Raw genomic sequence first — 26,672 nt, forward strand, 5'->3', positions numbered from 1 at the left:
TTCCCCATGATGTCCAAAAGAGTTCCAACAATACTATCAAATATGTTTTTTTCAATGTGCATTACATCTAAGTTATGGCGCAATGTATTTTGAGCCCAGTAAGGCAACTAAAAAAAAATTGACCTCTTCTTCCACGGGCCATCAACTTTCTTCTTTTTCTTCCCAAATTCATTATTGAAATCTTTTAAGAGTTCAAGAATTTCAGCCCGTTTAACATGGATGGTGCAGTTCTATGTTCTTCTTCTCCGTTAAATGATTTGACATCGTCTCTCCAAGAATGAGTTCTTGGTAAAAAGGTACGGTGGTCCATATAACACATCTTATGACTGTGTTTGAGGTATAACGAATTGGTGTTAGATTTACAACAAGCACACGCCAATTTTCCTTTGGTGCTCCATCCCGACAACATAGCATAAGCAGGGTAGTCACTAATTGTCCACAGAAGAGCTGCACGCATTTGAAAAGTTTGATTCATTGAAGAATCATATGTCTCTATGCCGGATTCCCATAACTCCTTTAGCTCCTCTATCAGTGGTTGGAGGTAAACATCGATATCGTTGCCTGGAGATTTTGGTCCAGGAATCAACAATGACAACATTGTATATTCAGGTTTCATGGACAGCCAAGGTGGTGTGTTGTATACCATCATCAAGACAGGCCATGTACTATGAGATAAGCTCATGGTCCTAAATGGATTAAACCCATCACTCGTTAAGCCAAGTGTTACATTGCGGGACTCACTAGAAAAATCTGGATGGAGCTCATCAAAGTCCTTCCACGCTTTACCGTCAGCAGGATGCCTCAATTTTCCATCCTTTGAGCGCTCTTCTTCATGCCATCTCATTGACTCAGCTGTCTTTGAACACATGAACAACCTTTGTAGTCTAGGAATCAACGGAAAGTGCCTCAAAACTTTTGCAGGAACTCTACAGTCATTTTTGGGTTGCTCAGACTCGCATCCTTCAGTTGCAGCATTTTGTTTCCACCGTGAAGCTTCACAAATAGTGCAAGAATTGTCCTTTTCATGCTCCTTCCAAAATAGCATGCAATCATTTGGGCATGCATCTATCTTCTTATAATCAAGGCCTAAACCACTTATCATGGCTTTTGTCTTGTAAAATGATTCCGGAATGTTCAAATCAGGCATTGCTTCTTTCAATAATTCTAATAGGGCAGTGAATGACGTATTGCTCCAGCCGTGGAGACATTTCAACAGGTAGAGTCGAATCGTGAATGATAACGAAGAGAAGTCTTTGCATCCAGGGTACAGTTCTTGTTCCGCCTCTTTAATCAAACTGTAAAATGTTCTAGCCTCGTCATTGGGACCTTCATCAACTCCGTGTGCTTCTGCCCTATCTCCATATATGTCATGCAATAAGCCAGGAATGTCATCATGTGATCCATCTTGATCTTCCATCCCATCACCAATTTCCATAGACCTTTGTAGTTTCTCCCCATGGTGCACCCAAACGTCATAACCGTCTAGAAAACCTTTGGCTATTAGGTGATCCCTAATAATATCCCTGGTTTTCCAATATATATTTTTACACTTAGCACAAGGGCATAGAAGTTCACCTCCTTGAGGACTTCCTTTAGTGAAGGCAAAGTCTAAAAATCGAGTAACACCGTTGATGTACTCTTGACTAAACCACGGTAATTTAGTCCACTCTTTGTCCATCGCTTGATAATCTATATATTTGAAACACAACACATAACACATTCAAAACACATAACACATTCAAAACTGAATTCATATAAAAAAATGCACTAACAGTACCAAAACATGTGCTGAGCAACCAAAAAATTACTGGGACAGAATTATTGTATATAAATGGAATTACTGGGACAGAATCTTTGCAAGAATTATTGTATATACATTATATACCTAATATACAACTAATTAGGTAAGAAAAGCACTAACATGATTACTGATTTATAAAATTCATTTTTAGACGGCAACGGAATTATATAATCATATACATATGAATCAAAACATTCCATGAGATATACTACCACGTATTAAAATTTATATGGTGAAGCCTAAAAGAACACAAATTGTTACCTTAAAACAGAGAAATGGAGTCACACACAAATAAAATGCAGTTGTCGCTTTCCTTCGTCTCCTTTGAGGGAATTGAGCTGTATCAATAACAAAAAGAAATCAATAACCACACTGCAGCTATGCTATGCAACTTAATAATACACAAAATTAGATTTATAAAATTCATAACAGAGTCACACAAATTCATAACAGATTTATAAAATCAATAGCCCTGTGTTTGAAACAAACAAATGCTGCCTTTTAAGTAACCTTCAGTAGCAGTTACACACAAATACTAGAAGGAGGATTTCATGTTTTTTATAATATTTTCTTTCTCTTTCTGCTACATTTACTAAATATGCATAAGAAACTTCCACAGCTTCATGATTTTTAGTTTACATACTGATAGAAACTTAAAGTATGTAAACTGAATGGCTACTTAAGAGCAAGAAGTGTACATACAATAGCACAGACTATATATATATATATATATCAGATACCGAAACTTAAAGTAGACATTTCAATAATTGAATTATTCTACGCCAAATAAAAACAACAACTAATTACAACATAAGCAACACTTCCTTACGAGATGCACAAACATTAATAGGACCCAATATAAGTTGATGCAAGAAAATTTAAGAAACAAACTACTAAGTAGTAGCATGAACAGCAGCCACAATAGTAGTGGCACATCAGTTCATCAAATCAAGTCACTAAAACATACAATCAGTTTTAACATTGAATCCTAAAGTTATATATGTATTGTGGATTGAAAGTAGTTACTAGTTAGTCCCAAATCCCAAGCCAAGAATCAGTTATATCATTCTAGCAAGATTAGTTTTGCCAAAAAATCACTTTTCTACTTAAAGGTCATCAAACACAAATCATTCCGCTACAAAGTACATGTCAAAATCAACTCTAGCAAGATCTAATCCAACACAGAGGAAAGCAGCAGCAAACACAAATCTAAGTGAGCTCAGAAACAAGTTAGAACACTGACCTTAGTGCCAAAAGGACCTTCTGGATGATCTGTTTCAAGAATATTCCTCCCCTAAACAAACAAACAAAAAATACATAATTACAAACTTCCTTCAAATGAATAATCTATAGTATATTGCAGCATAATAGAGTTTCAGAGTAAAATTCATAAATTATCATACACATACACATATCATAATAACAAGAATTTCTTCTAATAATCACAAGAAATTCAATTCAATTCATGATATTAAGCATAACTAGCATTCTGATTTCGTCCCAAACAGAAAATCAATTTTAGATTTAACAATACTAACAGTCAAATAACGGAAATAGCAGTTATAACTTGAATCTAACATACTTTCTCAACCTAAAATCCAGATCAGTTTTCAACCCTAACAAAATCTAACCTAAATCACCATAACAAAATCTAACATAAACTCAGTGCCTCTCTCAGTTTCAAATCACCATAACAAAATCTAACATAAATAACAACAACAGATATAACAATGCAGAGATTAGGTCAAAATGAAGCCCTCAGTAGATTAGGTCAAAACAAAACATGCATAAAATCACACTATCCAAACATCAGTAGTAGAATTTTTTTAAACATAGATTAGGTCAAAAAGAAACCCTACCGTATTAGCCTCCAGAAGCTTTGGTACCTCACTGTTAGCTGAAGGTTTCGTTTTGAAGTATTTATCCTTCGAAGAGGTAGAAAATCGAAGGAAAGATGGTTACTGATGGCCATCCCTTAAAAATAAAAGAATGACTACTGATGGTCATGCTTCGAGAGTAAATATTTCTAAGTTCACTATGAAGATAATGAATACTGAAAGCTAGTGAAAAGTATGTATCTTCGGGGACTTAGACGAATTTGTAAATATATTCAAGTATTACTACTTAGCGTGTTTTTTCGTAGTGTTTGTTTAATACACTGCCACGCGTCGAAGATAGACTCAGGCGGGAAGATTTGAAATTCGAAGACGGTTTCGTAACTGTCCAAGTAACAGATGGCATCGCTAGGAGTTTTTATGAGAAACGTGGCAGCAGATTAGTATAAGACCGTTAAGGTCGAAACTAGTATAAATAGGAGTCTTAATGTTAGGATTCCGTGTGTTCATTTTATACAAATCACTCACATATTTACTCAAGTATCAAGCGTTAAGAGAAAGAGTTCGCTGAGAAAATGTACGTATGACACCACCATTTTAATACATGTGTATTATCTTTTATTTTTATCTTCCAGAATTACTGCATTTCGTTTACTTCTTGCCATTTACATTTTTGTATCTTTACTTTAACGTCATTTACTTTCGAATTACTTTCATGCTATTTACTTTCAAAGTCTTTTACATTTCTGCAGTTTAAGATTCTTTACGTTTCAATAGTCCTTTTAATTTTCTATGTTATGTTGCTTATCTTTCCATTGAAGTCACATTTATATATAACAAAGTGATTGTCAAGACTATTTGTTCTTTAATCGAACAACGCTTATTGAAGAAGACAAATAATGAATATAGTTTGAATAAACATTGATAACAATCTTCTTGACTATGTGTCCTAGGATCAATCTAGTCGATCCTGCAAGTAACCAAATCATATTTATTATAGTTTGGAAGACTAGCGGTTGTTTACCGGAAATCACCGTAAACAAATTGGCACGCCCAGTGGGACAGTGTCGAGCAGATTATTTTAATCAAGTGCTTTATTTTTGTCTAGACAATATCAAGATCTTGTATGAACCTTAGGAACGGTAAATTAAAGAACAGTGCACAACCGATTCCCAAACGAAGGTACAACAAGAAAATGGTCGTTACGGCCAGTGCAGGGGGTGATCAAGATCCCCCACAAGGTTCAGGATCAGGAGCGGCAAATTCGACTTCTACTCAAGCGACACGAGATGCAACGGGTCCAAATGGATCGAGACCTGCAGATAATTCCCAGGCTTTGCCTGAAAATAATACAGGGCCTTCAGGGACTATTCCAGTTTCAGTGTCGACAACCGCACCCTCATCCACAAGCGCAGAGGACGTATTGTTTGCCTCGACAAATGCTGCAAATAATTTGCATGGTCAAGGCACGAATTCTGCTTTCGAATGGAGGCCAAACAGTTCATATGGGATGCCATACCCATATGGAACAGGCGTACGAGGGGCAGGATCTATATATGCCCCAACTAACAATGCGACATTTTCACCGAATGTTAGTTCAGTGGGTCGAAGTGCACATAACACTGGTTTCTCTACCCAGGTGCCTCACTTTACCACAAATAACCAAGCAGCATTTCGATAAGAAATGGATGCAAGCAACCATGATATGGTAGGGGTTTTGGCCAGAGAACTGACTTCAGTTTTAAGCCCACTAATGGCAAATGTTACTACTACAAATAGAGAAAACATGGAGACTTTCCAAAAGATATCATCTCAAATGAATCGAATGGCAGAATTCATGGGAATAACGCCACCTAAAAGGAAAGACAAACAGCCTTCGAATCAAGAAGAGAGGCCCATTTTAGAACGTGTACAAGACATAGTCCCGTCATCTAGGACAGCCACTAGGGATGTAGGCCCCTCACGAAGAACAGAGATGTTCGAAGGAACTCCAATAATTAACTTAGAAGCTTCGAATCAAAGAACCGTCCCCGTTCGACAAGAAACGGAGGAGGAGCGACCCAGATTAAGGATTGTGGGTAGGAACGAACACCCAGATGAGGTTGTTCAAAGAGTCAGAAGAGAAAATCTGGCTACAGAAAATAACTTAACTGCCATGATAGAAAGGGTTATGGCCAATAATGGCCTTAGTACTGGACTTAGACGTCCAAATTATACATCCACTATATCAGATTATATCATGCAGACAGAATTGCCTAAGGGCACTAAGGTACCCAAATTTACAAAATTTTCAGGTGAAACTAATGAGTCAACGGTGGAACATATTGCTAGATATTTGACAGAAGCAGGAGACTTAGCGGGAAACGAGGATTTAAGGATCAAGTATTTCCCTAGTTCGCTGACAAAAAATGCCTTCATTTGGTTTACTACTTTGCCACCAAATTCGATAGATGCATGGGCATACTTGGAAAGACTTTTTCATGAGCAATTCTACATGGGTCAAACTAAGATAAGTTTGAAAGAATTGGCCAGTGTTAAAAGAAAATTCACAGAAACAATTGATGATTATTTAAATAGGTTCCGTCTGTTGAAATCAAGGTGTTTTACAACAGTCCCAGAGCATGAACTTGTTGAAATGGCTGCAGGTGGTCTAGATTATTCAATAAGAAAGAAACTAGATACCCAATACCTTAGGGACATGGCCCAATTAGCAGATAGGGTTCGACAAGTCGAACGGCTGAAGGCAGAAAAAGTTAGGGCGAATAAAAGTTATAAGAAAGAGAGAGTAGCGTACGTCGAAGCCGAGGACGCTGATGATGAGTCTTTCAATGACTCGTATAGCCCTGAAGAAGTCGAAATAGACCTAGCTGAATTGAAAGAGGCGCCACCTTACGCCTGCAAATTGCTAAATCCTGCCAATGGAAAAAACCCAGTAGAAAACGATAAGAATGATAGGTTCCCTAAGAAAACTTATACATTCGACATTACCAAGTGTGATGAAATATTTGATTTATTGGTAAAAGATGGCCAAATGATACTACCTCCAAATTCAAAAACTCCTCCGTTGGAACAACGGAAGAAAAGAGGTTTTTGTAAATATCATGGGTTTTTAGGCCATAAAACTTCTCAATGTTTTCTTTTCAGGGATCTAATTCAAAATGCTCTCAATGATGGAAGGTTGAAGTTTGCTGACAAGACCAAGAGTCATATGAGGGTCGATACCAATCCCCTAAACATTGCTGACGCTAGCCTCTGCGAGGTAGAAGATATCAACATGGTGGAGGCTTCTGAAGTCGAAGTGGTGGAGACTAAAGCAATGTTCAATGGAAAGCAGGCTACTGAAACCCTAAAAGGTGAAATAGTCTTCAACACTGTTGTTGAAGAATCTCCCAAGACAGAAATAACTGAAGAAAACAGTGAGGCCACTGAAGACCTCGGGATGAATGATCCGCTGTCGCGCGCGGGTCAAAAACGAGTTAATTGCAAAATTGTAGTACGACGGTAAGGTAACTCGAATATCGTCTCTCAAGGATTCTTAATTATTACTAACTGAAATCGAAATTGGGGGGGGGGGTTGGTTTGGTGGTCGAATTACAGAAAAAAAGTGCTTAAAATAAGTGATTCTGAAAATAAGTTGTTTTGAAATAAGTGATTATAAAGCAAACAGATCCACTGACTCGGTTCTTACTTATCATCGATTGCTAATATTACAATTCCCTAAGCGGATTTTCTATCCTATTTGATTACAATATCAATCAACAAGCGTGATTGATACTATGAGAAACATGTTCCTATTGCCGGATTAAGCATACGGTTATGAATAGCGCAAATTAACAATTAAGCAAAGTTAACAGCGATTAAAATTGGGAACACGAATCAATCAAATTAAATCAACAATGTTATATGATAATCGAATTAAGCAAACAAGAATCTTATAGCATAATTGAAAGGAATAGAAATCAAATTGTAAATATTATAACAATCTCAAAGTTTGAAACCTGAGTACAGTGAATCCGTAAGAAGGTGTTTAGTTCTCCATGAATTCGTTAAAGCTTTCAAAATCGTGAATGGAAGATCCCCCCTGAACAGTACCGCGGCTGCTACCCTAAGGGGAAAGAGTGCAACCAGTTTTACAATCTAACTGGGTCAAACATACGACCCAGGCCCAAAACTAAATGACCCGAAACTTAACTAAAACTAGTGCTGCAACTTCAACGAATTTTCTGGCTCTTCTACAGTCCGATTCTGACTTCGGCTCCAACATAAGAATTGTAGCTCTTTCTCTTAGCTTTCCGGCGATTTTTAGAACGCCTCAATCGGACTCTTGGAACTCTAGATATGATCGTTTCCGTGCAGACTGTTAAAGCTGAAAATTAAATACGAAAATCAAATAACAATAAAAATAAATTAAAATATAAAAACATTATAAAATACAAAAATAAGACAAGCAAACCATGGAAATGTATAAGTACAACCGTAGAGGAATGTGCATCAAAATGCACTGATCAAATTCCCCCACACTTGAACTTTTGCACTCCGAGCAAAATGAAAAACAAAACAAAGAAAACACAAATACATCATCAGTTATTCATCCTAGGCTACAAATCTTCTTCGGGTAAGTTTGCATCGACAGGTACGAATCTAGCATATTAAGGACATTGTAAGAACACTAACCACAGTTATGCAGACATAAGCCTCCTAAATACACAAACCAATTCAAATCATATTATTATACCATAGCCTAACTTACTCATCCTTTTGCTCTTTTTCATTCAGGCGCAATCACATTAAGCCCGTTATCTCCACACACTTATAGCAAGACGACCGGTTAGTGACTCTGATCCTTTTGCACGGGGTTCTGGTACTTGCGTGGCATAACCCTTTGCTTACTCAAATGTAGTTGCGGGGGATCGGACCGTAATCCTCCCTACCAAGTTCAGCACCAGAAACCGCTGAACCAACTAACAAAGAGTTTTGAAAACTTTTTTTTGAAGATTACACAACCGTTGGGTTAAGTGACCGGGTGAGGGTCACCAAACTTAGAAGGTGTATTACCTTTTCCTTATTTTTTTTCTTTTTTTTTTGTTGGAACATTCACTTATATTCATCGGCTTCCCTGCGTAAAGTGTGTGAGAGATGGTGCCGACTGCTGAAATAAACTACTCAAGAGCTGTCAAAGAATGAGAAATTAAGGCTAAAACATAATAACAAATTCAAATCAATTTCCATATGCCGGAGAATTACGGTGTTAGAACAATACCGATCTTGTGAATTTTTCCCAAGTCTCCGCAAACTCGACTCAAATCAGTCTGTAGCCTTAAACTTTCAAAACGATGCATATTTATTTTTTTATTTTTAAACTGAAAACAAAACAAAACAAAGAACAAAAGAAATTCAAAAAAAAATAAATGATTCCCTCCCCCACACTTAAAACAAGCATTGTCCTCAATGAAAAGAACTCAAATATAAAGTAAGAGTGGGAGAAAGGAAAGAACACACCCGAGTATTCAAGGAGGATATGTGATTGCATAAACAGCCTTTGCTAGTGAAGCCTCTTTTACAATCTCTCCTTCCAAAGTAGGGCTCTCATGGAATAGCCTAATACGGTGTACATTGACCTTGAAATTTATTTTAGTTCCTTCTCCTTTTATTCCAGGATCAAAGAACAATCTCCGAAAAGTAAAAGTGTTGAATCCGCACGTGAAAGTGATGCCATTTATCACAACATCAAAGATCAATGGATGAAAGGGCTGCCTCACTAATTTTTCTTCATCTGAAAGTGAGATCTTATGGTCATTACATGATGGAATAATATCAAGAATGTCAATCAAAGTCCATCCAATTCCATTTCTATGTTTCTTCAATGATTTCTCTTCATTCTCAAATTCAGTCTTTGATGAATAATTTAAATCTTCAGGAAGTAGTGCAGACTCTAAAGAAGGTGGTTGTTCAACGGATGGTGTGTTTTGGGCAGCCGAGATTTCAAGTTCAACGGCATAAACAACTTCATCGACAACTTCACCTTTAGGAAAAATGTCACCCTGCAAGGCATCATTAATCTCAGCACAAACAACACACACGTTAGTGTCAGTGCAATCAGAACACGAGTAAACATCATCAAAACCAGAAAAAGATGGAAAATTGACAGCTGCAAACAAATCATTATAAGTGTCATCAACAATTTCAGAATCAAGTTTAGGAATGGACTTAACCACCTCTTTATTTTTTTCTGGTGTTGGTTCAACTGATTCAACACTCTTTTCGAAACTCAAGGAAATCACACTTACATTAGGACCTTTTGGATTCACTACTTTTTGGGAAAGTAGTTGGTTTGATCCTTGAGCTTGTTGCATGACATTCATCAAAGTGGCAAGCTGTCCAATTTGTGTTTGCAACGTTTGAAGAGTAGAATCTATTTGTTGTTGATACTGGAGATTATTTGCAGCCATTTGTTTGACAATATCCTCTAGTGAAGGTCTGGAAGATGCAAAAGTTGTAACTTGGGGAGGGAAGAATCTTTCTAAGAACACTTTTTTGAGATCATTCCAGCTTGTAACAGAATTCGGCTCAAGGTAGTATAACCAATCTTTTGCAGCACCTTGAAGTGAGAACGGGAAGACTCTAAGCTTGATATGGTCTTCTGTTATTCCTTTAGGTCTCAATAGTGTAGAACAAACAATCTGGAATTCTTTCAGATGCTTATGTGGATCCTCACCTGCAAGACCACTAAACCTAGGCAACAAATGTGTTAAACCATATTCCAATTCAAAAGGTGCATCACCCGTAGGATAGTCAACACATAAACCATTATAGTTCACACTAGGGACAACCAACTGCGTTAGTGTTCTTTGTTCAGCCATGGGTTCAACAAACACCGAAATACCGATTATGTCCCATACATGCAGAAACGAATAGAAAGAATAAAAACGATTAAAATAAATTCAGAAAAATATAAAAACACGAAAATTAATCTAATTAAGACAAATAAGAATTTTGAGAATTTTTTTTGATTTTTTTGACTCTATGAAAACAGTAAAAAATTCATTAAAAATAGAAAAACGATGAATTTGGCAATTTTGGGTCGAATTCCCTTACTCTTCTAGAGTGAGGGAGAATTGATCGCACGATTTTTCTACTTCCAGTAGGCAAAAAAGTTTTACAATCGAATACAATTTTTGCAAAAACTGATTTTTTCGACTCTTAACGCGGATTGGCCAAAACCGTGAGGAAACTATGGCCAAAACACACAAACACTACACCTAAGACTCTAATATCAGTTAATATTCACAAGAATCCCCGGGTCACCCGCGTTCGTTCCCCGGCAACGGCGCCAATTTGATCCGCTGTCGCGCGCGGGTCAAAAACGAGTTAATTGCAAAATTGTAGTACGACGGTAAGGTAACTCGAATATCGTCTCTCAAGAATTCTTAATTATTACTAACTGAAATCGAAATTGGGGGGGGGGGGGTTGGTTTGGTGGTCGAATTACAGAAAAAAAGTGCTTAAAATAAGTGATTCTGAAAATAAGTTGTTTTGAAATAAGTGATTATAAAGCAAACAGATCCACTGACTCGGTTCTTACTTATCATCGATTGCTAATATTACAATTCCCTAAGCGGATTTTCTATCCTATTTGATTACAATATCAATCAACAAGCGTGATTGATACTATGAGAAACATGTTCCTATTGCCGGATTAAGCATACGGTTATGAATAGCGCAAATTAACAATTAAGCAAAGTTAACAGCGATTAAAATTGGGAACACGAATCAATCAAATTAAATCAACAATGTTATATGATAATCGAATTAAGCAAACAAGAATCTTATAGCATAATTGAAAGGAATAGAAATCAAATTGTAAATATTATAACAATCTCAAAGTTTGAAACCTGAGTACAGTGAATCCGTAAGAAGGACAACTCGAATATCGTTCTCACAAGGATTCTCGTTGATTATTAACCAAAGGTAAATCAATTTAGGGGGGGTTTGTTTTAGATTTCGATTAAACAAAATAGTGAAAATAAGTGATTATCAAAATAAGCTGAAATGATTAATCTACTGTTTTGGCTTCCTAACTTATCATCGATCCAAATAATTTCCAACTCACAAGCGGATTCTATTCCCTTTTCGATTATAAAAACAATTATACAAGCGCAATTGAAATTATGTGATGTATGTTCCTAATTCCCGAATTAAGCAAACGGATTATATATAGCAATCGTGAATTAAGCAAACACGACAAACATACGCGGATTAAGCAAACGCGATTAAAGTATAGGAACATGCAACCATCGAAATAAATCAATCTAACCTTGGATAATATCGAATTAAGCAAACAACATATCAAAGATTAGAATTGAAAGGAAATAGATTAATTGGAAAATATAAGAACCTCAAAGTATCGGCGGAAACCGTTTACAGCAGATTAACCTCTAGGAATTAGTTCTTCATGATCAAACGTACAAGCTCTTCCAAAAATGTGAAATGGTGATCCCCCCTGAACAGTACCGCGGCTGCTACCCTAAGGGGAAAGAGTGCAACCAGTTTTACAATCTAACTGGGTCAAACATACGACCCAGGCCCAAAACTAAATGACCCGAAACTTAACTAAAACTAGTGCTGCAACTTCAACGAATTTTCTGGCCCTTCTACAGTCCGATTCTGACTTCGGCTCCAACATAAGAATTGTAGCTCTTTCTCTTAGCTTTCCGGTGATTTTTAGAACGCCTCAATCGGACTCTTGGAACTCTAGATATGATCGTTTCCGTGCAGACTGTTAAAGCTGAAAATTAAATACGAAAATCAAATAACAATAAAAATAAATTAAAATATAAAAACATTATAAAATACAAAAATAAGACAAGCAAACCATGGAAATGTATAAGTACAACCGTAGAGGAATGTGCATCAAAATGCACTGATCAATGAAACTCCAGAAAATCCAGATCTCTGAAGTTCCTCCAGCAGCGGTTAACATGGTCAGCGCCAGGCGACCAGTGTCCGAATTTGGCGAACTAGAGACATGGCTGACAAGGAGAAATGGGGGCATCGAAGTTCCTCCAAGAACCGAAAGCCTCAAAGAATATCTTTGGAATTGCCACGAGAAAAATGGTGGTAAGCAATTGATGTGTCCAAGGTGTTCGATCATGCTGAATCGAAGGGTCGAAGCCAACTTCGAAAGGGTTCGACGCAAAAGGTGGGAACACCCAGGAAGAGAGCCAAATCCCCTACTACAACTGTACCCAAAGATGGAGGAAAGCTTGGTAGGATTTTTGGTCAGATGTCAAAAAGAAAACACTGAAGTTGCTCTCTGCCCAAGATGTGGGGCAGTCTATGACGAAATGCTAGCACGATCATTCGAACGTGTGTACTGCTACATGAGTCAAGAAACTCAGGGGTTGCGTCCCAACCTGTACGGTTTCGACATACGGACTCCAACAAAGAGGCCTGATAGCCCACACCCCAGAACTCGAAGGGTAACTTTCAGAATCCCTGCAGATGCGCCAAGGGATAGGTGGGTACAAGCTGATGCAAGAACCAACAAATGGCGAAGTTGGGACCAAGGTGGTAGAACTGCAATGGCATATAGGAAACAATTTCAAAGATCAAATCGAGAGGCGTATCGATTGGAGAATTATAAAGGAAAAAATCCTATGTCTCGGTCCCAGTGGAGAAGGCATCAGAGAATAAAAAAGGCTCAGAAGGAATACAGGCCAAGAGAAGCTGGAGACTCTAGTAGCAACCAAGTCCCATACCAGGGGGCAAAGTCAAACAAACCTCCGGTAGAACGCAGATTGTTCGAAGCTGAAAAACTCTTGGATGAAGAAGACAAGATGCGTTCAAATTCTTGGAAAGAAGAGGATAGAATGACAAATGATTTTGACTCTGATAGAGTGTCATCTATAAACTTGAATTGCAATGTTGTTTCTGTACTCCCTCACGAGTTTAATCAGGAAACTGAAGTAGAAGACTGTGAAGAGGCAGATATCGAAGAAATGACAAAACACAAACCTGTGTGTTACTATGTGCTGAATAACGGTGCAGTAGAAGAACAGAATGCTTTCTTCGAAAGGCCCGATGAGGGTATGCGAAATCATTTGAAGCCACTCTATATCAGGGCTAAGATTGAGAACGTGGGCATAAACAAAGTCCTAGTTGATGGGGGAGCAGCAGTGAACCTAATGCCTCAATACATGCTAAAAAGAATTGGTATGTTCGATACAGATATAAGGCCACATAACATGGTTTTATCTAACTACGAAGGCAAAATAGGACAAACACTGGGAGTAGTTCAAGTCAATTTGACAGTAGGCTCAGTTACCAGGCCAACCATGTTTATGGTTATACCAGCAAAGGCAAACTACAACCTTTTGCTTGGTAGGGAATGGATTCATGGGGTAGCAACTGTGCCCTCAACAATGCATCAGAGGGTGACAATTTGGAGAGAAGATGGTATAGTGGAGAATATCGAAGGTGATCAGAGTTACTACATGGTTGAGGTCAACCAGGTGAACAAAACCAATTTCGACAGGAACCTGGCAAACATAGGCCCTTGTCATGCTGCAGAAGAGATGTATACCCCAAATAAAAATGCATTGTACTATTTAACTTTACACCCAAACGGATTCCAATGGGATAGAGAGATCATGGATGGTCCACCAGATACAGCACCATTGGAGAATTATCCGACAGTACGGCCAACAGGCTGGGACGATGACATTAATCATGTCTGAGTCTTCGTTCTTCGAAAAGATTTCGGCCTATGTGGCCGAGAACAAAAGAAAGGCGGCTCTCGAAGCCGAACTATCAGATACAAAGATAGATGCAGATTTAACCGAAGAAGGAATAACAGAATTGGAGATACGTGCGAGTTTCGAACTCCCTGAACACACGACTCCAGACGAAGAGATCATAAGAGAAGAGCCAAACCAAAGGTTGGATGCAATATACGATGAGGAACCTTTGGGGTTCGAAAAAGACCCAATGGCGTCGAATATAAAGATGTTGGCCCAAGATCCACTTGAAGAAGTAAACCTGGGAGACAATGATCAAAAAAGGATAACATATATCAGCGCGAAACTGGAACCAGAATTGAAAGCAACGGTCATCAAAATGTTGAAAGAAAACAGAGATTGTTTTGCTTGGGACTATGATGAGATGCCTGGTCTAGGAAGGGATTTAGTCGAACTAAAATTACCAATAAAAGAAGGGAAGAAGCCCATAAAGCAAACTCCTAGAAGATTCGCGCCAGAGATTCACTCGAAGATTAAAGCAGAGGTCGAAAGACTCTTGCGGTGCAAATTTATCCGAACTACAAGGTATGTTGAGTGGATTGCTAATATAGTACCTATAATTAAAAAGAATGGCTCATTAAGAGTATGCATAGACTTTCGTGACCTTAATGCAGCTACTCTGAAAGACGAGTATCCCATGCCTATAGCAGAAATGCTAGTAGATTCAGCCGCAGGTTTTGAGTATTTGAGCATGTTGGATGGATATTCGGGATACAATCAAATTTTTATAGCAGAAGATGATGTATCCAAAACAGCATTTCGTTGCCCAGGGGCAATAGGCACTTACGAATGGGTTGTGATGCCTTTTGGTTTAAAAAACGCTGGGGCAACTTATCAAAGAGCAATGAATTCTATATTTCATGACTTTATAGAAACATTCATGCAAGTATATATAGATGACATTGTGGTAAAATCTACCTCGGGTATGAGTCATCTCGATCATTTGAGCCAATCATTCGAAAGAATGAGGAAATATGGCTTGAAGATGAATCCCCTTAAATGTGCTTTCTTTGTGCAGGCAGGTGATTTCTTAGGATTCGTAGTCCACAAAAAAGGCATAGAAATTAACCAGAACAAGACGAAAGCCATTAGGGAAACCAAGTCCCCATCCACGAAGAAAGAACTACAATCATTATTGGGCAAGATAAACTTCTTAAGGAGATTTATCTCTAACTTGAGTGGACGCACGCAAGCTTTCTCACCTCTACTTCGGCTTAAGCAAGGAAAATTCGAATGGCGTGCTGAACATCAAGAAGCTTTCAATCAGATAAAGCAATACTTGACTTGTCCACCAATTCTATCTCCCCCAAATGGGAAGAAGCACATGCGCCTATACATTTCAGCATCAGATAAAACAATAGGCAGCATGCTTGCCCAGGAGGATGAGAATGGCATCGAGAGAGCCATTTATTATTTAAGTAGAGTACTCAATGATGCAGAGACTAGATATACTGATATAGAAAAACTCTGCCTTTGTTTGTATTTCTCCTGTATCAAACTTAAGTATTATATAAAGCCAGTTGATGTTTACGTTTCATCTCATTGTGATGTTATTAAACATATGTTATCTAAGCCAATACTACATAGTCGAATTGGCAAATGGGCTTTGGCCCTTACTGAATATTCATTAATATTTCAGCCTCTCAAGGCAATGAAAGGTCAGATTGTGTCAGACTTCATTGTCGACCATGCAGTGGTTGAGAATCATCAGCATTATGTGGATTTAAAACCTTGGAAGTTATACTTCGATGGTTCAACGCATAGAGAGGGTACTGGGGTTGGAATATTGATAATTTCTCCTGATGGAATTCCAACAAAGCTCAAGTTCAAAATCGAAGGTCCATTATGCTCCAACAATGAAGCTGAATACGAAGCATTAATTGCTGGACTTGAGGCTTTGTTAGAATTGGGGGCAACTAGAGTCGAAATTAAAGGAGACTCCGAATTGGTCATCAAACAATTGACAAAGGAGTACAAGTGTATCAAAGAGAATTTGATCATGTATTTTGTCATCGCAAATAGGCTACTCAAGAAATTCGAATATGTGGAATTAAAACACGTATCAAGGGTGAATAACCAGGAAGCAAACGACTTGGCACAATTAGCTTCAGGATATAAAGTATCAAAAGAAAAGTTGGAGGAATTGATTGAAGTAAGAGGAAGAGCAATGTGTACTAAACTTTTGCCAAGTGATCTAGAGAACTCACAATTGGGTTATGCCAACAAAGAACAATTCGAAGTACTAAATATAGACTCATTGGCAGACACAGATTGGAGGAGTCCAATTATTAGCTACCTAAAAGACCCTTCGACGGATACAGACAGGAGAATCAAGTATAGAGCATTGTCATATTTTTTGATGGGAAATGAATTATTCAAGAAAACTCCTGAAGGGGTATTGTTGAAATGCTTGGGTGAAGCAGAAGCATATTTGGCTCTGTCGAACGTACATAGTGGGGCATGTGGCGCACATCAAGCAGGGCACAAAATGAAATGGCTCTTGTTTCGTTATGGGATGTATTGGCCTTCGATGTTAAAGGATTGCATAGAGTTTGCGAAAGGGTGCCAAGAGTGCCAAGAACATGCAGGTATCCAACACGCTCCAGCGAACGAATTAAGTACAATAGTAAAACCATGGCCTTTCAGGGGATGGGCATTAGATTTGATTGGAGAAATTCACCCCAAGTCATCTAAAGGTCAAAGGTACATTTTGGTAGGAATAGACTATTTCACAAAATGGGTCGAAGCAATACCACTGGTAAATGTGGATCAAGAGGCTGTGATTGAGTTTATTCAGAAACACATTATATATAGGTTTGGAATCCCAGAAAGTATAACAACTGATCAGGGATCAGTCTTTACTGGACGAAAAATGCAAGATTTTGCCAGAGAAATAGGTTTCAAGTTATTTACTTCTACACCTTATTACGCCCAAGCAAATGGACAGGTTGAAGCAGCAAACAAAATAATAATTGGCCTTATTAAGAAACATGTGGGAAAGAAACCTAAGAATTGGCATAAGACTTTAGATCAAGCGCTCTGGGCTTGTCGAACATCTCCAAAAGAAGCCACAAATACAACTCCTTTCCAGTTGACATTTGGACATGATGCAGTACTCCCAATTGAGATATGTTTGCAATCAGTAAGAATACAAAGACAAGCAGACATTCCTCCCAACGTATACTGGGAGTTAATGATGAATGAGTTAGTAGATTTGGACGAAGACAGACTTCGAGCACTGGAAATGATAAAAAGGCAAAAGGAAAGAGTGTCCAGAGCTTATAATAAAAAGGTGAAAGGTAAAACTTTTGTTAATAATGACTTAGTCTGGAAAGTTATTTTACCTATAGATCGAAAGAATCAGGCACTTGGTAAATGGTCCCCACATTGGGAAGGACCCTTTCGAATCTTAAAAGTATTCTCGAACAATGCTTACGAAATTGAAGAATTAGCAGAAGATCATAGGATCTTGAGAGTAAACGGGAAATATTTGAAGAGATATAAACCAAGTATGCACGAAGTAAGGATTGCAAAGACGTAAATACTCAGGGTACTACGAAAAGCCAAAATGATCAGGCATGTGTCAAAAAATATACTTCACATTGATCAAAATGGCTTCACAATCAGAAAGAATTATGGAAAGAAAAATCAAAGAAGACACCAAAATATTCTTTTCATTTCAAGCATAGAAGTACATTCATTACAAAAAGATCCAAAGAATAGGATCTGAGGTTACAAAAAGAAAGGAAGGCATATATATATAAAAAGATTAAACCTAAGGTAAAAACTTGCTAGTTAATCCTTTGGTCTAAATTGTCCAAAGACAACACAGGAGAAGGTTCAGCCTCGAACATGTCCGTGGCTCCAGAGCTTCGCATCCGCCTCACTACACCTTTCTTCAGAAAAATGTAACTGAGGAGTCTCCCGTAGGGAAGACAAGTCACACTCCCTCGACGGTCAACACCGGCAGAGACAGCTTTAACAAGTCCTTTGAAGATCATTAAAGGAATGTTAATTTTCCTCCCTCGAAGACCACAGAGGATGAACTCCAAGTCTTCAACCATGATGTTGTTTTCATCGATCCGCCGAGGTTGGAAGTTCCCCACGAGCATCTGGTGCCAGATCCTGATGACTTTGGCACTGAAGCGATCGTTTTCCATGAGAGTTCTCAACATGAGATGAGTAGTCATGCTGAAACTGTTGTCATCAAAAGTTTCACCAGAGTTATTGCATTTTATCAGGTTGGCAATAGTGGTGGGAGTAATGCTGAGACGAGCATGTCGAATTTCAGAATCAATGGTGGTCCTACCTTCAGGATCTATGCGTAAAGACGCATTCATCCAGAATTCTGCCACCATGTTGGGGTAAATAGCACCCTCCAAGACTTCTTCAAAATAGAAGTACAGTTCTTGGTTGACAAACAGGGTTTCGATGTTGATGAAATGGCGAACAAGTTCATCCTCAGAGAGTCTGAACTCGCCTCTGATGAGGGCTTGGATGTCGTTAAAAAAGAGGGGTTCAACCATTGCAAGATAAGAAAGTTGTTCTGAAAGAGAAGTTGTGTGTTTTCTTTTTTCTGTGTTTGGTTTGGAGAGAAAACGCACGAATGAAGAAATGAAGACCAATATTTGACCCTTTATATAGACTGGGAATACTGAAGGGTGGGTTTTAATTGTTAATGAGTGATTGGACTGCGGTTGGTTTTCCAAAGAAAGAAGTTATGGCTTCCGCCGTTTCCCGCCCTTGGAAGTTGAGAAGTAATCATTAAACTGATGCACGCACGTCTTAAAACCGACGTTTTGGAGAAAGTGACGTCACTTTTTAATAATGATTATGGCTAGAAGAAGTGGAAACGTCAAGTCTAGAGGCAAGAACGCTGCGAAAGATGTTCAGGATTCTACACGTTGCATTAAATAAAAAGCACTGTAGAGAATCTAAGGATATATTTTGGCAGAAATGTTTAGATTCGCTGAAAGTAATGCTGGCAAACATTATAGATATAGATGGGAGTCAAGCATACAAATATTAGGAGTCTACAGTAGTCTCGATTACAAAACAAAGGTGCAACAAGTAACAGGACTGAAAATATCTAGTTAAAATCCTTAGGGAGATCCGTTTTGATCTTCAAATATTGAGTCTCCCACGAAGACATACGAAGCTCGATTAGTGCCCGTTGTTTCTTCAAACTTTCGATTTTTGGCACTAATTTCTGTGCAGTCTCGAAATGTCTAATGCCCGACTGCACCACTTCGAGCAAATCTTGTTGATTAGATTTTTGTATGGCTGCCTGACAGCGTTCAGCTTCTTTGATCTTGTCCTCGAGTGCCTTTATCTCTTGTTTCCAGGAGTTGATGTTCTTCTCATAATCATCAAAGGCCTTCTGATTTTCTGAATGTTTGAGCTTGAGGGCCTCACCTTGTTTCGTTGCGTCTACAGCAGAGTTCCATGAAGAGTCATGAGAGGCCTTTGTCTCAGATAGCTCTTTTTCGACATTTTGCCTTCGAAGAATGTTGGCCTGGAGTTGCTCGAGTAGAGAGCCTAACAGAACAATTACCTCTGAAACTTCTGTGGAAACTTGAAGCAAATCTACCTTCTTTAGAAGTTGATTTAAGTTGTGACTTTTAATAGGTTCCCGGTTGAGGACATCTACAAGATTGACCCCAAAGAATCTCTCCTTTATTTGTCGGAGGAGGCTAGGAATGTCTTCTTTATCACCAGATTCTACAGTTGTAACTGGAGAGACATTAAGCTCCGAAGGCGAAGAAGTATTCGCATCCATGATGGCCTTTAAGAAACTAAGAGGATCAGTTTGCTTAAGTTGTTCCAGCTCCAAAGGAGTAGGCTTCATGGGGGCAAGCGTCGAAGTTGTCTCAGGAATGGTTTTCGTCTCAAGAGTCGAAGTCCCTTGAGGATCTTGTTTTGCTGGTTGAGAAATTTCCTCCATAGCATCTCGCTCCGACGCAGTATCTTCACTGTCATGTGTTTGGGGGTTCACATTGTCGCTGCCTGAGAATGGGTGATCTTCTTCCAAATTTTTGTTTTGATGAGTAGGTGGGGATTCGTCAGTAGAGTGACTTTCTTCGACTGGTTCATTAGGCAATATGGTAGCAATTGGCCTAACGTCTTCGAAGACTGGCGAAAGAACATGAGTTTGATTTTGAGAGGTACCTATTTTAAACAGAGCAAAGTTAGTCATAAAAATAAACTTTTGAAGAGTTTAGTTAACGAAAGTTAAAGTTTGACAATTACTGTAAAGTTTGTCAACATTAATGGTAAAGCCATGGTCCTTGAAACCTGAAGTGGCAGTGCCAGCGTCTTCCTGCAATAACAAGGTAAATGTCAGTTTAATTATTTGGTTAAGATCATAAGATAATCTGTGGGGTGGAACCCAAATACCTTGGTTGGGATGTTTTCTGGACTCGAATTATGACTTTCCACAACGAAAGCATTACTAGCAGTTTTCAAAGGAGACTCTTCAGAGGACGCCTTATCACCAGGAGAAACAGTTTTAGAAGGGCTTATTCTTTTCCCTTTTCTCGAAGGGGTAACAGCTTTTTGTCTCTTTTTTTGTCCTTGTCTAGTTTGGGGAGGAGATTTATCTTCGCCATCTGAGGCAGCTGTTGGGGAAGCTTTCCGCTTCGAACCTGTTGGGGGTTTCGAGCTCTGGCAAATAGACAATAAGTAAGATGGATACTACTCACAGATTGTGCAAAATCAAGAGTATGAGATGAGTATATACCGTGGGCTTCTTGCCGGTAACGATGGAATCACTTTCACTTGGTTTGTTGCTCTGAGATGTCCCAGAATCTTTCTGGGTAGAAGCTTCCTTGATCTTCCTCCTTCGTGCAACAGCTGTAGTTGAAACTGAAATCAGTATATCAGCAAAGAAAAGAAAAGTCAGTCGAAAAGATTGTCTTAATCCAAACCTTCAGGTATTGGGGTCAGGACACGAACATGTTTAAGATCTATATGAAGATGTCCTTTGAAAGTATCCAAGGTATGCTTAGTCGGAACCACTCGTTCAGCGTGTTTTTTGGTACTCTCTTGAAGAATTTTGAAAGCATTCCCACACACGAACCAGTCTGGGAAAGGAGGACTTAGAGCCACACCAAAATCAGCACTTGGTAGTGGAGGGAATTTTGGAGGATTAAGTTTGAAAGCCACTTCATAACGTAGTTCTGGTCAAACATACGAGGGCAATTTCAACTTATCCAGTTTGGCGGAAAACTTTTCGCGCAAAATGACTGCAGCCTCACGAACGGTCCGACTAAGATCATCAGGCCTGTAGATAGTTTCAAAGAATTTTTGAAAAGCTTGGATTTCTTTAATATGAGTCGAAGTACCTTTTTGAAAATTCTCCTGCACATCAGTAAAAGCTGCAGTTAGTGCTTGAGCAAGGCTATCAGCATCAAAGATTTGGGAGCTATAATAATCCGTCCACCATTGATGAAAGTCTGGTGTGGAATAAAAAGCAGGTTCGAAAGAGACAGGAGGAAGTTTGGTGGTGCCAACGTATTTGTTGATTTTTGTTTTACATTCTTCTTCAGTCAAGTACAAGGTATGGAAACACATATGGTTTCTTTTCTCATATAAACACTTGGGTTTTATTTGAACCAACCCAAACTGTCTCGAGACCAAATTTGGTTGGTAGCACATGAGAATGCATTGACCTTTGGATGGTCGAAGACGATGGGAAAATAACCTTGGAGTCAGAAAGGCTTCCCAAATTTCCATAGACTCAGTTTGTTGATCCTGAGATGTTGGTGGAAATTTTCGAGTAAACTATTCAGGACCTATTGTTCTGTGTACAAAGGGGGCCATAGAAGGATCGAACTGGTTACGCCGTGCAAACATCATTGAATACGCCAAGAAGTGTTCACGAAGCTTTCCAATTTCTTCTTTTGGAGTTAGGTAAGCTAACCTGGTTCCTTCTATAGTTCGATTCTTGATTTTGCTATCTTCCTCATTGACGTTTCCTCGAAAGGGAAGATGGGTTTCGAATGTAGCATTAAGCCACAGTTGTAATAGCCAGAAAGGGCCAGCATAAAGTAAACTACCAGATTTGAAATTCTTGGTGAGGGATGCAGCTTCGCTGAGGTTTTCATAAAGAGACCCTAGAAGCAGTTGGCTGAGGTTGAGCTTTTTTCCAGCATGCAATTGATTAGCCATGCAAAGGTATCTCTTTGCAACTTGAATAGATCTTGAACAGAAGGCACATCGTGAAAGCCATAGCGCTAGAAAAGCAATATGTTCTTCATCAGATACTGCCGTTTCGGTGGTAATATGATGCTTCTGGATGAATGCGGTATAAGTGACTTGTGAGTCATTAAAACCAATAGTATCATTATCCATCTCGTTAGGATCGAAGGTTTCGCCAGTTGGTCGAAGTCCTGTAATCGCAGCCACATCAAAAAGAGTAGGGGTAACCATTCCACAGGGGAGATGGAAAGTGTTGTGAGAAGCATCCCAAAAGTGAACTGCTGCTACTAACATGGGTTGGTTGTATTCTAAACCTGTCTTGGACAGTTGAATCAAATCGTATATTCCTAACGATTTCCAGAAGGATTCTTTCTGTTTCTCTACTTTTTCCAACCAGGCATAGTACAAATCAGGATCCTTGGCCAAAGGGATTGATCTAAACACTTTTACAGAGTTGGTCATATAGTTTACCCTAATTTTTGCTAAAACTAAAGGAGTTTCAGTGGGAGTTTTTTCCATGTTAGCAGATTTTCCTAGGGGAGAACAGCTATCTTCATCTATCTTAATTTTGCTAACTAATGGTCTGGTCTTGTAATAAGCGGGGAAGAATTTATTCAGAGATGGGATATTTTCACCTGGTAATGGACCCATAAAGGCAAGAGATTTTCCAGAAAGTTCAAAGGGAATGATTACCTGGGAAGCGTAAATAGCGCGTATTTCTTCGGTGTTAGGGTTTTGAACGTGCTCTTGTTCCCCAGACCGTGTTGTTGATTGGAGCTTCAGAGCAGGTTGAAGAACATTTGAAGATGAAGCCATAGAGAAATTTCCGATTAAGAGAACGAGATTTTGAAGAGATTGAAGATGTTTGGTTTTCTTTGAAGAAGATGAAGAAATAGGAATGAAAGGTTGTGTAGAAGTGCAAGACCAAGTATTTAAAGGTTTAACGGAAACCCTTTTTAAATCTTTTGGGTAAAATCCAAAGAACACGTGGCGGCTGGTGATTTAATCCAACGGCGATCGAATAAGAGATAGCTTCACTCCTAGTATGTAGGAGTAATGATCAAGAAGTAAGGTTAAAACGTGGGAATGTAAGTTATGAGAAGACATCTTTGAAAATGACAAGACGTTTCGGAAACAGGGTCATCAATGATTATGACGTTAGTCAGCAGTCTTGGAACTCTCAAAGACCAATAAAGAACGAAATCTTATAATGACAAGAAACGCCTATTTCTGTTGACTCTCGAAACAGGCATTTATTGGGGGCAATTTGTTAGCTGAAGATTTCGTTTTGAAGTATTTATCCTTCGAAGAGGTAGAAAATCGAAGGAAAGATGGTTACTGATGGCCATCCCTTAAAAATAAAAGAATGACTACTGATGGTCATGCTTCGAGAGTAAATATTTCTAAGTTCACTATGAAGATAATGAATACTGAAAGCTAGTGAAAAGTATGTATCTTCGGGGACTTAGACGAATTTGTAAATATATTCAAGTATTACTACTTAGCGTGTTTTTTCGTAGTGTTTGTTTAATACACTGCCACGCGTCGAAGATAGACTCAGGCGGGAAGATTTGAAATTCGAAGACGGTTTCGTAACTGTCCAAGTAACAGATGGCATCGCTAGGAGTTTTTATGAGAAACGTGGCAGCAGATTAGTATAAGACCGTTAAGGTCGAAACTAGTATAAATAGGAGTCTTAATGTTAGGATTCCGTGTGTTCATTTTGTACAAATCACTCACATATTTACTCAAGTATCAAGCGTTAAGAGAAAGAGTTCGCTGAGAAAATGTACGTATGACACCACCATTTTAATACATGTGTATTATCTTTTATTTTTATCTTCCAGAATTACTGCATTTCGTTTACTTCTTGCCATTTACATTTCTGTATCTTTACTTTAACGTCATTTACTTTCGAATTACTTTCATGCTATTTACTTTCAAAGTCTTTTACATTTCTGCAGTTTAAGATTCTTTACGTTTCAATAGTCCTTTTAATTTTCTATGTTATGTTGCTTATCTTTCCATTGAAGTCACATTTATATATAACAAAGTGATTGTCAAGACTATTTGTTCTTTAATCGAACAACGCTTATTGAAGAAGACAAATAATGAATATAGTTCGAATAAACATTGATAACAATCTTCTTGACTATGTGTCCTAGGATCAATCTAGTCGATCCTGCAAGTAACCAAATCATATTTATTATAGTTTGGAAGACTAGCGGTTGTTTACCGGAAATCACCGTAAACACTCACATGCAAAACAAAATATATATTAGGTCAAAAAAATCAAAGGAGACGAGGGAAGATGAGGAACACGAACAGAGAAGAGAATCGTACCCAGATAATCGTACGCAGATGAATAGAGGAAGCCTCCAGAAGCTTTGGTACCTCAACTGCAAAACAAAATATATATTAGGTCCAAACAAAATCAGAGGAGACGATAGAGAAGATGAGGAACGCGAACAGAGAATCGTGACATGAAGAGAGTTAGGGTTCGTGAGATGAAGAGAGTTAGGATTCGTGAGATGAAGAGGGTTAGGGTTCGTGAGATGAAGAGGGTTAGGGTTCGTGAGATGAAGCTGAAGCAGAGATGAAAGCAGAGATGAAGATGAAGAAACTAACCTGTAAGCGATGGAGGTGGCAGCAGCGGCGGAGCGGTGGAGCGGCGAAGCGAGATAGTTTTGGGAGATGGAGTTTTCAGAGTGTGCGTGTTTTTTGTTCATATGGCTTTGGGAGATGGAGTTTTTGTTCGTGTTCTTTCATTTTTTTCTTTTTTTTAATTAAAAAAAATAGAAAAGAAAATATTAAAAGATATAGAGGGAAACTAAAAAAAAAAGGAGGGAACTTTTGGAGGGGTTTTTTTTGGGGTTTTGGCCACAGTTTGAACTGAAAATTATAGGCCTCGGTTTCTTAGTTGCGGCTTAAAATATCTACCGTTATACAGGCCACAGTTTTACACTCCGGATTCAATATTTCTATAACATACGTCTACGCTTTGATAATCATGGCTAAATCATATATGTGGCCACAGTTTCTGAGCTGTGGACAATTTTAGCGTGGCCGTAGGCCAAATTTCTAGTAGTGGTGACAATGATTCAGACACAATTATAGAGCGGAGGGAAGTAAGCACGCCTCCTATATGGAAGCGGTACAAGGGCGTGAGGCGTAGGCCATGGGGGAAGTTCGCGGCAGAGATCAGAGATCCAAAAAAGAATGGTGCTAGAGTTTGGTTAGGAACTTATTTGACCGAGGAGGAGGCAGCTTTGGCTTACGACAAAGCTGCTTTCAAGATGCGTGGCCAAAAAGCTAAGGTTAATTTTCCCCATCTCATTGGCAATGACGTGTCTAAGTCAGTACCGGAGAGGGAAGTGGTTTCAGTGGTTTTGAAACGGGACTCGCCAGAGTCTTCATCGTCCGAGGGAAGTTGCGAGTCATTGTCACCTGGATCGAAGAAGAGGAAGGGCATGGCTGATCTACTTAACAAATTAGCGAAGAGTCGATGTAAAGCTATGGTGGTTGAGAATGAGAAATCCTTACAAGAAAATGATTTTGAGCAATGGGTGAATGGGTTGAATGATTGCACTCTAATCTGGAGCTCCTAGAGTAGTTCTGTTAATTTTATGTTTTCTATTATTTTTTCATTACCCTGATGATTTTCAAGGGGTGATGTTTAAGCAAAACTACAACAATTAATGTTGTTATTTGTCCGAAAGAACGTTCTTTTGGACTTGATGTTAAGTTGAAAAGATTTTTTATTTTAAGATGTACAGTTTCATTTTATCTTTTCGAAAGGCAATATTTCATGTGTGAGCAATCATTGATTTCAAGTCAATTCAGTGCAAAAGTTAGCTGAAAGATAATGAAAAGAAACCAATTTCCCTTCCTTTGTATTTTAAAAATGGACTATTAATTGTCGTGGGGCTGAATACTCAATAATGGCGGAGAAACATTTGAATATATTTTGAGAGGAGTGCTATGCATACACTTTAAATTGTACAACAAGAATAAGTATTCATTTGCATTAAAAAAATAAAC

The 26,672-nt window shown here is 38.5% G+C and overlaps 3 protein-coding genes and 1 long non-coding RNA gene across 4 annotated transcripts in view; 2 read left to right on the top strand and 2 right to left on the bottom strand.

Moving 5' to 3' along the window:
• Positions 1 to 184: 184 nt before the first annotated feature.
• On the bottom strand, positions 185 to 1,417 carry LOC131614528 (uncharacterized). Its single transcript, XM_058886100.1, has one exon. The coding sequence runs from the start codon at positions 1,415 to 1,417 to the stop codon at positions 185 to 187; it is 1,233 nt and encodes a 410-aa protein (XP_058742083.1).
• A 6-nt stretch (positions 1,418 to 1,423) lies between these two features.
• On the bottom strand, positions 1,424 to 25,708 carry LOC131609772 (uncharacterized). The gene is made up of 6 exons (XR_009286319.1): positions 25,260 to 25,708; positions 24,975 to 25,030; positions 3,661 to 3,678; positions 3,045 to 3,095; positions 2,063 to 2,139; positions 1,424 to 1,689 (listed from the first exon to the last, which is right to left on the bottom strand). It is a non-coding gene; the product is annotated as an uncharacterized LOC131609772 (long non-coding RNA).
• Positions 25,709 to 25,825: 117 nt separating this feature from the next.
• LOC131609771 (uncharacterized) lies at positions 25,826 to 26,279 on the top strand. The gene has a single exon (XM_058881565.1). The coding sequence runs from the start codon at positions 25,928 to 25,930 to the stop codon at positions 26,237 to 26,239; it is 312 nt and encodes a 103-aa protein (XP_058737548.1). The 5' UTR covers positions 25,826 to 25,927; the 3' UTR covers positions 26,240 to 26,279.
• Positions 26,280 to 26,439: 160 nt separating this feature from the next.
• LOC131614529 (ethylene-responsive transcription factor 2-like) overlaps positions 26,440 to 26,672 on the top strand; it is a 1,018-nt gene continuing 785 nt past the window's right edge. Inside the window, exon 1 of the mRNA XM_058886102.1 lies at positions 26,440 to 26,443. Coding sequence (XP_058742085.1) covers positions 26,440 to 26,443 — 4 coding nt within the window. The remainder of the gene's footprint in view (positions 26,444 to 26,672) is intronic.

The sequence above is a fragment of the Vicia villosa genome, linkage group LG6, assembly GCF_029867415.1.
Source record: "Vicia villosa cultivar HV-30 ecotype Madison, WI linkage group LG6, Vvil1.0, whole genome shotgun sequence".
Taxonomy (NCBI): Eukaryota; Viridiplantae; Streptophyta; class Magnoliopsida; order Fabales; family Fabaceae; genus Vicia; species Vicia villosa.